The sequence below is a fragment of the Carassius carassius genome, chromosome 8 (genome assembly GCF_963082965.1).
Source record: "Carassius carassius chromosome 8, fCarCar2.1, whole genome shotgun sequence".
Classification (NCBI taxonomy): Eukaryota; Metazoa; Chordata; class Actinopteri; order Cypriniformes; family Cyprinidae; genus Carassius; species Carassius carassius.
The window spans coordinates 25814129-25829282 of NC_081762.1; the positions used below are offsets into that span (position 1 = coordinate 25814129).

At 37.4% G+C, this 15154-nt stretch overlaps 1 protein-coding gene across 1 annotated transcript; it reads right to left on the reverse strand.

Annotated features, from left to right (window-relative positions):
- Nucleotides 1-274: 274 nt before the first annotated feature.
- Nucleotides 275-14155, reverse strand: LOC132145647 (tyrosine-protein phosphatase non-receptor type 2-like). The gene is made up of 10 exons (XM_059556803.1): nt 13936-14155; nt 12576-12666; nt 12377-12477; nt 10929-11027; nt 9783-9920; nt 9394-9603; nt 5778-5939; nt 5468-5664; nt 4202-4303; nt 275-791 (listed from the first exon to the last, which is right to left on the reverse strand). The coding sequence occupies exons 1-10, from the start codon at nt 13990-13992 to the stop codon at nt 767-769; spliced, it is 1182 nt and encodes a 393-aa protein (XP_059412786.1). The 5' UTR covers nt 13993-14155; the 3' UTR covers nt 275-766.
- Nucleotides 14156-15154: the final 999 nt, after the last annotated feature.

Here is a 15154-nt window from a genome sequence, read left to right on the forward strand (position 1 = left end):
CTGGACATGTCTTATGAAATTTAACCGGTGTAATATGATACCATGTGACTAGTTTAGTCTTCAGAGACAAGTAAATGAGTCATTTTTAGCCTGTCGTGTGACTGTTTGGAAGAAGAGAATGAAACAACGCATTGTTACAGAAACTAAATGATAGCGGTTTTATTCATGGATCCTACTCTTAGATAAAGGAAAGTAAGACTCTTCAGACACTGCTGCTTTGTTCTGTGGGTCTCAACCAAATGCAATGTCTTCATCATTTTTGTACAATCACAAATTTTAGTTTTTTACATCTCATAAGGTACACTATGTACACATTGTGAGCACTCCAAGATGTCATTTACCAATCTCACAAACTGGATTTGAGCATAAAGCCCTGTAGATATGATAGGAAATTTCAAGTAATTTCATATAAAAATAGAGCATTTCATTTTGCCTCTGAAAAAAAGTTGTCTAAAAATACAATGTGTGAACAGCATTAGAAATGCATAGATGTACTTCAGATCCTGCTGCTTATTCCAACAAAACAAAAAGCTAAATAAAAAATAAGACAAAATAGGTCCAATGAAATTAAAACCAATCCAAACCGTGGCGACGCGCTGTCCTGTTGATATTACGGCGTTTCACCCACAGTTATATTGCTGGTGTGTGCTGTTGTTCGGAGTGGAGAAACCTTCTCGAGGAGTTCATGCTGTAAACGACTTCTGAAAACACGGGTGGATGGGAGAGCATTATGGGATGAAGATCTCTTGCTGAGGTTGCCATGGAGTTAGGAGTCACTGGTTGCTCTCGCTCTGTCAATACAATCACAAATCACAGTCAAATATGTCATATTTCAATCACAAGGGCTACTTCACCCAAAAAACACTGACTTGCCCTCGTTCGGTTCTAAACCTGCAGGACTGACACTCTTCTATGAACACACAGCAGAATTGCTGACGTTCCCTATTAGGGACATGGGCTTCTGAGCTCCAAAACACAAGTGGGAACTGAAGCAATTCTTGCTGGTACCTCGTGAACAACTATGTTAAACATAACAGACAATGAAGGCATTTTTTGAGGATTAAGCCTAGGAATGAGGCTGAATATCGCCAACCCCCTCATGATTCAAAAATGCACAATGCAATTCGATTCTGTCACTTCAAATCCATGCTGAAATACATCTACTCTGATTAGTCAATAGAAACAGACCAAGCAGGTTTAATATCCCAGTATTACAGGCAACTTTGCATTCACAGTTGCATGCATTTAACTTTAAACTAATGCATCCTGTGCAGATACATTTCTCCTGCATCTGTGCTGCATGAATGTTAATTTTTTGGGCGATCCCTTTAAGTGGCACATTCAATATTTGCACAGTTTTTCTTTTAAGCTCTGTCTCTGATTGACAGTCTATTAGGAATAATAGGTAGTCAATGTCCCACCATGCAGCAGGGACTTTAAAGACCGATACGGACCAAGCTCTTATGATTACGGTTGCAAAATGGCATTCAGTATTGGTATATTGTTACCAATATATTTATATTAATATCTATACCCTTATTCTCCCCTTGGCCTTCAGTGGTTAATTAAAATGATGAGTGAGTTTAGACCAGTGGTCCTCAACCTTTCTGATCCCCTTAGTCTGAGAATACATTGAAAGGCTTTCCTATCAGGGCTGATATGTACTTCTGTTGTAATAAAAATTAAATCTATGATGTCAGTTTAGTGTTGTACTTTTTTACTTTTTTTTTTAGTTGCTTTAGTTGAGAAGCACTGGTTTAGACTATTTTGTCTATCTTTATTTCACCCGAATCTTTATTCACCTTCATTAATAAAACATTAAGTCAGAAACTGATGGAAGTAAATTACATATTTTGTTTTGGTTGTCTCTTTTGTTGTCAGAATCGTGGGAAAGATCACAGCTTAAAAATACAAAGACTAATATATCTGGCATCTCACTAATACCTAAAAACTAGTATGGTTTCTAATATTAAAATTAGTTCTGCAATCCCCAACCAACATACCTCCCAGGGCGCACACACGCACGCACACACACACACAAACACAGACACAATTCAAGTATTATTGCACTGAGGCTGTGCCAAGAGCTAAAAAGCTCTGCCATGTATCTATCACAATTAAAGCTCAGCACAAATAAACACCCCTCAAAAGACTTAGGTTTTTTTGTTTCAATTAGATCACAATTGAGATCACAATTTAATCTCATTCAATTAGAGAAAGCAAACGTCTACATCTGTGGGGGGAAAAAGCAGCAGCAAAACATCACACCATGCTGAAGCTTAGTCTTAAACGCCAACAGCCACGGTCATGAGAACAGCAGCAAGCTCCAAACCAGCACATCATCACAGCACACAAGGCCCGTGTCTGACTCTCACGTACAGCCTGAGGATTTTGAGAAGCCCGGACAAGCTCGTCTTTACAAAAATCCTGCAGATGCGCCATTGCTGCCTCATTCCCAACAGGGCAGCACTCGCTGTGTCACGTACAGCAAATACAGCCCAGACTGCAACCACAATACAAGACACAATTACACAACGCGGACCTGACTCAACTCACTGATCAAATGGAACATGACCTCAGTTTTTTCAAAATCACCGAAGGATCGATCTCATAAAAATGGCTGGCTTATATTTCACCCCAAAAATACAAAGATAAAAATAAGAAATCATATAGGCCTATTAGCTAAAGAAAATTAAGACTATTTCTTTTAAATGTTCCCCCAAAATTCTCATCAGTGTAATGTAAAAATAAAACTCACTGTAATAAGCAAGCAATGACATTAAATTGAGGTCATTCGTAAAGTACAGTTGTATAGACCATCATAGCATTTTTTTTATATCACTGTTTACAGCAATGAGCATACAGGGGGGAAATCAGCTCGTCATGAAAATGACACATTTTAAAATATCTTCTAAAATAGGCCATCAGAGTGATGATCACCCTCAGTCTGACTGCATCAGCATCCCACTAACCAACTCAAAGCAACTCGATTTAGACCAGAGCGTCACACCTACAGACGGTTTTCTTAAATCTCGCCCTCTCTGTCTGTCACATGCACCAATTTAGATCACTTGTGATGGGGGATACTGTAAACGCACACAAAATAATCCAAAATAATTATCTGCCATTGTACTGGACAAACACATTTACATTTAATAATCGATTAATCAAGTTTTATAATCAACAAATAATATATTTATATATAATATATAGCAAAACTCTCCTCTAATATAACTCATCTGATATAACTGACTCCCAATGCAACAGTTTGAGCAAAACAAGAAACACTAGCATATTGGTTGGACAAAATAATATGAAGAAGATCCAATTATTATAGGGCTTAATCTCATCTGCGCAGGCTACAGTGAAAAGACAAATGTTGTGATTATCTTTTCGTTGTCTTTATTCTGTAGGTTGTGATATAAGCTGTGTTGAGAAAATAGTTTATACAATTATGACAGCAATGCATACACAAAGCATGACTAGACTTCATCAGCAAAGTGATAGCAAACCTTAATATTCACTTTGAAGAACCTGTTTCCACAAAAACTGATGACAGAGAACTTCGCAAAGCCAACATCTGTGAAAGAGCTGCAACTGCTCATACTTATTCACAGAAACCACTGATGAAATGCAAATAATATGGAGTCATGAATAATACCTAAACTATTTTGTCAGACAAATTGCCCGACAATCAGCTAACTTAAGTATTATTAAACCACTGTTGATTAGTTTCGGAGAGTGGAGTGAGAAGCCTGTTCCCTCTTTCAACAGCGGGAAGATGCTTTTATACACAACATTCAAATGGAGACCATTCAGAAGATGTATGAGTCTATTCTAAGGTTTAAAGCTGTATAACATCTAAAAGGCAGAAAAACACTTTAATAAAGAAATACTGCCTATTTCCCAGGTGTTCAGATTATTTTATTCAACCGCTGTATACTCTGATAACACAAGTCCACAAATGGCTTGATCTCTAAATGGGCCAAAGACTAAATCTTCACCATACAGTAGTGAGGCACGAGCATCTCAGATACTAAACGCCAAGTGACATTATGAGAACTGAGTGGGTTGAGGCATCTGTGGTATTATACGACACTGCATACACATGAACAGACATGTTGAAATGATTCATCGTGTCATTGAGGAGTAGAACACCATAATAAAAAATAACACACACATTCCATCCAGACAGTTTCACCTTTTTCTTTTCTTATCAGGGTCGGTGATCCTGGGTTTTGTCTGCTTCTGAGTCTTCTGCGTGGGGTTGGACATTTTCTCATCTCGTTGTCTTTTGCGAGCACTGGAGAAATAGAAAATAAAAGTGTATAGAAGCTGAAAATCGAATACTCTAACACAGTTTTAACAAGGTCTCATTTCCAGTAAAAAGTAATTTTCCTATTTGCCATCAATAGATGCAAGACTCTGGCCAAACAGAAACAAAAAATAAAACAAAGTAACAGCACCAAGAAATAAAACAGCCAGTGACAGAATATCTTGTTGTATTTGTCCTGTGGTTTGTTGGGTCAAACCTCAAGATAAACATGGAAGAGATGAGACTTCACGGTGAAGATGGATAATACATGGTGTCAACACTATGGGAAATGTTTTAATGGATTAATGACAAAAATTGGGTGAATCTCGTTGCAAAATTTAACTCCAAATCAAAAGGAAATAATAAAACAGTAAAAAAAAAAAAAAAAAGTCTTTTTAGGACCATTTTGATGTTTTTCATGGTGACATTATTTTCTTGTCAATCACATTTCTTCCCAAATTTTCATTATCATAATTTCTCTAGATAGTGTAGCTTTTATTCTAAAACAAAATGGTTTCATATATTCTTACAGTAAAACAAGATTACTGTAATACAGATTTAAATCTGCATATTTTTAAGTAATACCTGCATGTATTAAAAAAAAGACATTACTGTAATGTAAGGAGATGTTTGTTTAAAATGTGTGTTAAAAAACCCACCAAACAAGGCAAAAATGTAAACATGCCTCTTTTTCTTAAAACCACATATTTCTTAGTCTGTTTTGTATGGTGTAATATGACAAATTGACACTCATTTCATTGAGATTCATCTCATTCTAGAAGCAAATCTGTAATGCGACTGTTTTAAAACACTAAACAAATGCTAAAATAATCCTGTGCCCGACCGGTTGCATAAACTGCCTAGACTAGTCTTACAAGCAAGTCATATAATTTGTTTTGGAGACTTGTCATTACTTTTTATAGTCATTTGCATAAAACATAAAACTGATTACCCGTTGGTGAAGTGCTAGCTGGACAGACTAGTTCTTAAGACACAGTCTTAACATAGTAGAGATGTTAGTGCAAGTCAGTGGCAGCTGGAATTCATTTGGCAACTAAATAATCCAGCATCTGAAATCGTGCTTGATTCCTTATTGGCAGCATGCATGTTTGGAAACAGAAAATGTAACATATATGGTGTCTTGCTACATACTTTGTTCCAGCATCTCTGTCTGATTCTTTATTGGGGGTCTCCAGGCCTGTTTTCTTTCCTGTCTTCGGGTCCATCCCGTCCTCCAGATGAGACAGTTTGTTGCCGTTGAAGCGTTCTGTGCATTTGGGAGGTTGTGGCGGCGGGGGAGACTCGGACAGGGGCTCTTGGTCCTCTCTGGAGAGCTCTCGCCACTGTTTCTGCACACACATGAATATCCAAAACAATATCTTCAGCATAAACACAAACACAGTACATCTAGTCCAGTGTCCGGATAATAATAACTGTTGGAAATACTCTAGTGATGACATGCCTGCACAGAGGAGTCTCCCATAATGTACTTGGCACCTTCCAGCACAGCCATGTAGGAGAAACGCAGCTGGTCGGGGGTCTGAATCAAACCCATTCGATACTTCCTCATGTCTAGGAGAATCTTTCTGATGTCCACCGCCAGTGGGTCTTTCCTTTTGTCCATCTGAACACATCAGCCATAGCGGAAAAGAAAAGCAGTGGTTAATTACCTCCAAGTCTGAATGGGTGACAGACACAAGTGCTAAACCTCATGATAACACTGGGTATATGTAGTCTAATCACTTGAGACTGTATAATATCACTGTCTAACTCAAATATGTTAGTCCCAGATGGTTTACCTTTTTGGAAACACTTGATATTTAATAATATTACCTTATCTTATCTTTGGACACACTATGTTTATATAAAGGCTAAAGTGCTTCAAATCAGATATTACAAAAGCTTTGGAAGTAATTATATTGTCTTTTATGATTCCATATAACAAAAAATCTGACTTTCAGTGACTTACAGTCCGTAGCAACACTGAAAATTGCTATGACAGAAGAAAAACGCATTATTATATTTGAAGAGCTTGGTTTCAAAATGCAATAAATCAATTTTGTTTAATTTGAGTAAAAAAATGTGTTTTCTTTAACAAGAAAGTGGCAAGATGAAAACCACTATCATCATCCTTTTTTTCTTCTCAAAAGCTAATTTTCATATTGAAACTGATGATAATACACAAAATATTAAGTTGCTCCACATATGACAGCCTCTGAACTTGGTCAATATTAATCTTATATACAGGCACTGGACTAAAAATACATTCATCAGTCATCACTCCCAAAATGAATTCAACGGGTCATCTTGTTAATGCTATGAATTAATTACAGCAATATAATAAAGTTTCATCATGAACAACATTACATTAGTCCACAAAAATGCCAAAATGACATTTCCCTTACATTCAACTTCCAAGTGCAATCATCTTTGCCATATTAAATTCATTTAGTTGACTAATGCTATGTGTTGTATTGACAAAAACATAAATGGCATTAATAAAAACACCTTGCGTTCATAATCGAATGCGATTCATCTAATGAACACGATATAGCAAAGCTTGTCACTGATCTACAGCTGTGTATTAAATGCATCTGAATTATTTCCATCTTAATCTGAAACTAGAAGCCGGGTGTATTCAAAGAGCTGCCATTACGGTCTAGATTGCATGGAATGGTGCACTGTGATTGGTTGTTACTGTCTGGAGAGTGTGGAATGGTGCGCTGTGATTGGTTGTTACTGTCTGGAGAGTGTTGAATGGTGCGCTGTGATTGGTTGTTACTGTCTGGAGAGTGTGGAATGGTGCGCTGTGATTGGTTGTTACGGTCTAGAGAGTGTGGAATGGTGCGCTGTGATTGGTTGTTACTGTTTACAGTGTGTGGAATGGTGCGCTGTGATTGGTTGTTACGGTCTAGAGAGTGTGGAATGGTGCGCTGTAATTGGTTGTTACTGTCTGGAGAGTGTGGAATGGTGCGCTGTAATTGGTTGTTACTGTCTGGAGAGTGTGGAATGGTGCGCTGTGATTGGTTGTTACTGTCTAGAGAGTGTGGAATGGTGCGCTGTAATTGGTTGTTACTGTCTGGAGAGTGTGGAATGGTGCGCTGTAATTGGTTGTTACTGTCTGGAGAGTGTGGAATGGTGCGCTGTGATTGGTTTTTTACTGTCTGGAGAGTGTGGAATGGTGCGCTGTGATTGGTTGTTACTGTCTAGAGAGTGTGGAATGGTGCGCTGTGATTGGTTGTTACCGTTTACAGTGTGTGGAATGGTGCGCTGTGATTGGTTGTTACCGTTTACAGTGTGTGGAATGGTGCGCTGTGATTGGTTGTTACTGTCTGGAGAGTGTTGAATGGTGCGCTGTGATTGGTTGTTACTGTCTGGAGAGTGTGGAATGGTGCGCTGTGATTGGTTGTTACTGTCTAGAGAGTGTGGAATGGTGCGCTGTGATTGGTTGTTACTGTTTACAGTGTGTGGAATGGTGCACTGTGATTGGTTGTTACTGTCTGGAGAGTATTGAATGGTGCGCTGTGATTGGTTGTTACTGTCTGGAGAGTGTGGAATGGTGCGCTGTGATTGGTTGTTACTGTCTAGAGAGTGTGGAATGGTGCGCTGTAATTGGTTGTTACTGTCTGGAGAGTGTGGAATGGTGCACTGTAATTGGTTGTTACTGTCTGGAGAGTGTGGAATGGTGCGCTGTGATTGGTTGTTACTGTCTGGAGAGTGTGGAATGGTGCGCTGTGATTGGTTGTTACTGTCTAGAGAGTGTGGAATGGTGCGCTGTGATTGGTTGTTACTGTTTACAGTGTGTGGAATGGTGCGCTGTGATTGATTGAGCAGATATATCGCATTCTGCAAAAAAGGGAGAGTGGCATTTGTTTGCGGTTTGGAGAAAAGGCAGAAAACTTGACCTAATAGTAGTGCTGGGCGGTTTGACCAAAAATGTATATCACGTTTTTTTTCAAAATTATACCGGTTTTCCGGTTTATGACTTTTTTTTTTCAATGCATAATCAGGTGTACAATGCATTTTCTGCTGGTTGATATTCCAAGACTCGCCTTTGGCGACAATTTTAACCTGACAGCACTTGCATAAAATGGATGTTTGGTCGACGTCGGATTTTTGGAAACCAAAAAACCTCCAAACAACAGACCAGGCTCCTCTTTTTGGCTGTAACGCCTGTTTCACACATAATCTGCCGCAGTGCATATGCAGTCCGCAGGACGGACTCATTGTGCTTTCACACAGGATGCGTTTGCAGTCCGCTACTGATCCGCTTTGGTTTTGATTTCATATGTAAAAAAAAAAAAAAAAAAAATTATATATATATATATATATATAATATACAAGATTTAAATATATATATATATATATCTTTATCACATGCAATCCCACGGGTCTTAATGAACTTTGTTTTCTGCTTCCATAAAAGTGAACATATATATTGTTTTCCTTGTTTATCTAAAAGTGTTTTTTTTCTTGTTTTAAACCTAGCCAAAAACCCATGTGGCTGCGTTTCCATGTCAATCCATGTTCATTTTTCCCGCGAACAATGCGCTTTCACTTTCACACTTCAATTCAGCGCCTGCAGCACAGCAAAAATAGACTCAGTACGTTAACAATCACTGCACTGCTGCAGACGACGCAGCGTACAGCTGGAATCCGTTAATACGCACTGCAGACGGACTGTGTGTGAAACAGGCGTTATAACGTAACACAAGAGCACTGCTGTGTTTACCCTCACCACGCCTCGCAGTCGCTGCTTAGAAGTGCAACATTGTAAAAGGTCCGTCTGAAACAGTGTCTCGCGGCCGCAGCGCAGCATAACGTTCGTTCCGAACGCTGAGTAATTAAATACACCGGTATGGCGGTATATTCAAAATTAACACCGTAACGAAAAAATATACACCGGTTTTTGGTATGAACCGGTTTACCGCCCAGCACTACCTAATAGTTCTGTGAATATCGCATTTTGCAAAAAAATTAAAATTTTACTTTTCAATACAGACCAGATAATTCACAGGAAACTAAATGTTTTGGAACTAAGCTCTTTATTTATTCCTAGTTTTACTGATCCAACTCACCAAAACGAGACAAGTGTCGACCAGAGAGAATGTTCCCGATCGGCCGATTCCTGCACTGCAGTGGACCACTGCTGGACCTTGGTCCATCCCAAGTGATCCCGACTCTCGCACCTTAAACAGGAAATTCAGGAAGCTGGCTGGGGATTCTGGGACGCCAAAGTCAGGCCATGTGGTATAGTGAAAGTGATAGATTTGTCTCGTCTCCCCCGTCTAAGAGGATAAATTAATAACAATTAAAAGATAAATAAACAAAACAGAACAGACAAGATTTGTATATAATATTAATATCACTGCACCATAGAATTGGAATTAAAATCAGCATGAGAAGACATCAGATGGCATTCTGTGAGCAAGAACGTGACTTTCAGTGGTCAATGTGTGAAACTTACATTTGTATTCTGGAGTTCCAACACTCTGGTGGTGTAATATGACTTTATGTCCTCTGACACTAGTGTTACCACAAATCGAGTGTCACGGAAAGACATCTCTCTCTCTTCTTGTGTCGGCCAATATTGTGCACACTTTTCCTGCAGTAAGGTATGTGTATAAATAATGAAAAGTAGAACAGAAAATGTATTTCCTTTGTTTAAAACTCATCTGTAAAAGCTAACAACTTCCTGATCTTTCCTGAAATGATGTATTGAAACCCAAAGGCTGGTAAAGAAGTAAAGACTGCATTGACTGTGCTAAGGTCAGTGCTTAATTAAGATTTAGAAAACAAAGATCCTACATAGAGTCATGAGATGCTTTACTTACGTTCTGTGATAGTCTTATGACTTCACTATAAATAAGAGGGTCAGTCTACAATGTCCAAAAATATATGACTGTGTGAAAACACTGGCTGGTTATTTTAATGTAACTGTCTAAGATGTTTTTTACTCATACAGTTTCAAGTACACCCACTAATGGCATTTGTCACCAAATTTGCAATGATAACCAAGTCAATGCTAAATAAAGATGATGAGATGTTGATGATAAAGAAAGATAATCTTAGAAAGATGATCTTTGCAAAAAGGGAAATAACCTTTACAAATATCATGTTTACATTTTTTTAAACACTCATTAAATCATGCTAATCAGAAAATATATAAACTGCATTTATGGATTTGTTTTAATTATTTGAATTAACTTTAATTTTTAGATTTTATTTATTGACATCAATCCACAAATTACTTTATTTTTATATTTCAATTTAGCTTTATTTCACAGCTTACGTTTGAGTAATTTTAGCACTTTCAAGCAGTTTTAGTTATTCTATGCTTATTATTATGGAAATTTTCCCCATCTATGTTATTTGAAGTTTTATTTCAATTAACTATTTTCAATAGTTATCAAGAACAACAGTGCACTTTCTTCACATATATTAGTTCTTTAATGATGTGCTGCTTACATAGACTACCTAAGGCCCTGCTGAGCTCTGTAATATGAACTAAGAGACAGACTTTACATTTCATTGTAGTATGAATGAGTGTGGAGGCTGAAAGCTCTTAGACTGGTGCTTCTAAGGAGAAAAGGTTTGGATCAATCACGCCTACCGAGCCTTTCTCTATTACTCTGTTGAGCATGATAACAGCTTTGGTCTTCTGCTCCCAGATCATCAGCCAAAAGTGACCACAGGTATTTCTCAGAGGACCCTGACAATACAGAAACACACACACACAAGTGAAGAATTAGTTGGGATGGGCCACAATAGACAAAAGAATGTGTCTTATGTAATACAGAAAATTTGACCCAAACTCCAGACTAGTTTTTCAGAGGTTTCGTAAGACAGATGAGCCGACTATGACTGGTTGATTTTGAAAAGCATGTCTCGCACCATCTCTAGTAGTTACCTATGCAAAAATCAAGTAATGCAAAAAATTCTAGCACACCTACACAACTGCTGAAAAAATATCAAACCCAAACTGCATCTCAAATGGCTGACTAATGTTTTTGAGAGCGTGTGACCTTCGAAATGCTACCCACACAGTTTGGTTGTAACAGACATTTGTAAAACCTACCAGCTGCCTACTTCATCCTGTAGTAACATCTCTGTAAAATAACTGCCAGAGATGGAGCAAAGGTAACTTTATGGTGCTGATAAAGGTTTTATTAAAAGCTGCTAAGTTGTCTACAGTCCTGTTCTGTCTGTCTGAGCAAAGCCATTTCACCACAGGTTTCTATATGGAGACCATCCCTGGAATTAGTCCACTGAAAATAACTTCAGACAAAAATGTCTGCTTAAGGCATCTTAGTCACAAGTCAAAACAAAACCTTTCTAGCTCTGAAAACAATGAAAATATTTATTGAAGTCCTATGACTGTTTCTGCCCCCGATTTCTCATATTCATATGAGAGCAAGTGTCATAGTTTTAGTGTCAAGCTGTTATTCCACGCATTCTCATAAAATGCACAAAATAAACCAAATTATCTGTTTTCTGCAGTTTTTAAAATCAGACTTAAGACTTTCTAAGAACTTTTTAAAGACTACATTTTTTACAGAATATGTACATATGTATTGAAATCAGTTTATGTACTAATATATCAATAAATAGAAGTTGATTAACATTGGATATTGATTATGCAATAATGATGTGTTTAAATAAAGGCTATAAACAGATTATTGTGCTAGAAAAAAAAATATATATACTGAATGCATAATGTTTTTTATTTCTTCCTTCATGAGACATGGAAAAATGAAGCTACAAGTATTTACTTCATATTAAATTTCAGATACAGTTTGTTGTGTAAACAAAACACCAATAAAATTATCGTAAAACAAATTATTGTGAACAACTCTAAACTAACAGGTATGCAGAATGTGCAACAGAACATGCAACATTCACATTGATTTTATTCGATCACAGCCTTAAGTTTAATTCTCACATTAGGACATATCTTGATTCACGTTTTTTTTTTACCTCTTAAAAATGACCATTTTAATGAAATTGGAAATAATGAAACTCTTTAAAACTGCACTTATGACATTTTAAGGACCCGCTCACCTGGGTAAGTATGTATCTTCTCTGGGCTTCTTCCATCAACACCAGGCTGGCATTGATGTAGTCATTTTCTGTGTTTTCTAATTTCACTCGACTGTGGTCAACTGATATGTTTGGAAAAAGTTAAACAACATCAAACGGAGGCTTAGAGGCCAGTTACATTACAATGACAAGAGATGAATCCTAATCTGACGTTACTTACACGGGCTCACGTCTCTGTATCTGTTCCGATTGCGATTCTCCGGATACTTGGCCACTTTGAAAGCACATTCATGTGATTGGTTGCGTATTTCCTGGAAAATAAACATTCAAACACTTGAGTATTTTCCGGAAAAGAGCTTCAAAACAACAGTTAAATCAGGTCATCACTGATAAATTGATACATGTTCATCAAGTTTAATTTCAGTTAACTGCCCAAGCCCATGCCCATTACTGTAAACACAGGACAGGAAAAACACATTTAAAAGAAATTAGCTGATCACGTCAGTTGCGATTGAACAGCTTCCAGAAGTAGTAACGTAATATTACTGGAAACATAAATCAAGGAAGCTACATGTTGTTTATTTAGTTACAGACAAACTCACTCAACACAATTTTGAACGAGGCCTATATAAGTATATGCTTATTAAATTGTAATTTGAAAACAATTTAATAGACTTTAATAGTATATTTTTAGTTAATGCCATTTTAGCATCTTAGGCTATTCTCATGGCAAACACACACACACACACACACACACACACACACACACACACACACACACACAATGCAAGCATAATAAATACAATAAAACCCAGCAAATAAACAAGTTATATTACACATGATTATTAAATACTTTTTAAGTGCACATTGTTTACATGTGTAGGATTCAAAATATAAAGACGACTGCATGAAAGTTTTAATACTGTCCTGTTGTTGTTTTGATTAGGAACACATTTAGTCAGAGATAATAGGAAAACCTAACATTTTCTGTTTATAATAATAAACCTGTCAGTTAGAAATAGCGAACAGCTGTTATTCATATAAACGGAGGGGATGTGTTGCACTGTTGTCATAAAAAGTCTGCTCCAAAAACTAGTGTGTTGCCTTCAAAATCAGCCTTTTTGGCCATTAATGTCACTTTAAAATGCTATTTACAGTAAGCAGTTACATTACGATACATTATGATTTCGTTCTCTTAGACTATGTCAATGTGCTTTCTGTTGTTATGACAAAACAATAAGTAACGTTAAAATAATAAAGTTAAAGTTAATCAGACTACAATGCCCAGACATGTATTCACTCTAGTTGTTTGACTCGGTTTTGGGGCACAGTTACGGTTTCACTCACAACACTGGAGTTTACAACAGAACTACCGTTACCACAATAACATCCCGGCTTCACGGCTTCACGGCTTCACAGCTTTACTTTCATTTCATTCAACCAAACAGTCAGAAGGAGAACAGTGACAGCACACGGAATTAACGTTTGTAAGGACACAGGGAGATAAAAAGAGACTTCTCTTACGGCTACATGTAGATTGCGTGGCTCATTAGCATGCTAGCTGTGTTAGCTTTACTTACTAAATAAAGGGTCTGCCAGCGGCCCTCTGAGTCTATGTCCTCAAACTCCTGCTCCATGTCTCCGTCAGTTCCTTCGGCTTTAAGCTTGTTGTTGTTTTATTGAGAATGAACGTCAAAGCTGTCGAAATCGCTCATTTCTTGTCCTCACACTGAACCGCTGAGAGAGTCTGTCAGTGTTTGTCCGTGTCGCTGACATTTGCGACGAGAAACCTAGTTCACTGCGCATGCGCTGTGTGAGGAGAGCGGCGCTCATCTGCGCATGCGCAGTGAAAGAGCGCCTTCAAGACTTCAGAGCAGAGCGAACATGTCAAACATCTGTCAGTGATTTGCACTGTTGGACATGCATTTATTTAGTTATTTATTATTTCATATGAGATTATTTTGTGTTAAAGTTTGAAATTCACTTCTCAAATGTAATTTTGTAATGATTTACTTAAATGGACGAGAGAACATTTTTATCTGTCAAACCAGATTATGGAGGCTTTTCTGCATTTATAGAAATGTTCGTATCGGCTCCACTATATGAAACAGAATGCTGAATATGTTTTTTTTTGTATCAGCACCACTATTACTATATAATAAGCCTACATTACCCTATACACTTTCATTGGAGTTTATACTGTATGTATATATGTATAAGAACAGTGGTGTTTGATATCATAATAAAAGTGTATCAGAAACAATAATATATTATTATTATTATTATTATTATTATTATTATTATTATTATTATTATTATGTTTTCAGAACTGATCAAAGGCTGACACCATGTTGTTGAAGCAGATATATCAGTGTGGACCGTCATGCCTTCCCAGGAGGTTATCGCACAAGCAAAGTACTGTCCATCAAAGAACAGCAGCATGGTCCAAACAAAAGCTGGAATGATGCAGGTTACTGTGGAGAGCAGACACGTTGTTTTGCACAGAGGGCTTTGAATAAAAAACATAAGTGCGCTGGAGAACAGAGCAGGAACTAAAAAATACGCTGCAGAAAACACCAGATTCAACTTTGGATCACAAGGATATGCAAAGTCCATCTCCACGAGTTTCTCAAGACCCACCATTAAAAAGCCAATAATTGCATTTGAATAAAAAGGACTCTTCTTCAGCTCTTTTTTAAAGCATTCTATCCATTCAGCTAATTGTCTGGGTTGTTAAGATTGTGAGATTCGCAGACTAAAACTGAAAGTGATTGCACATGCATACCTTTCATATCTTCA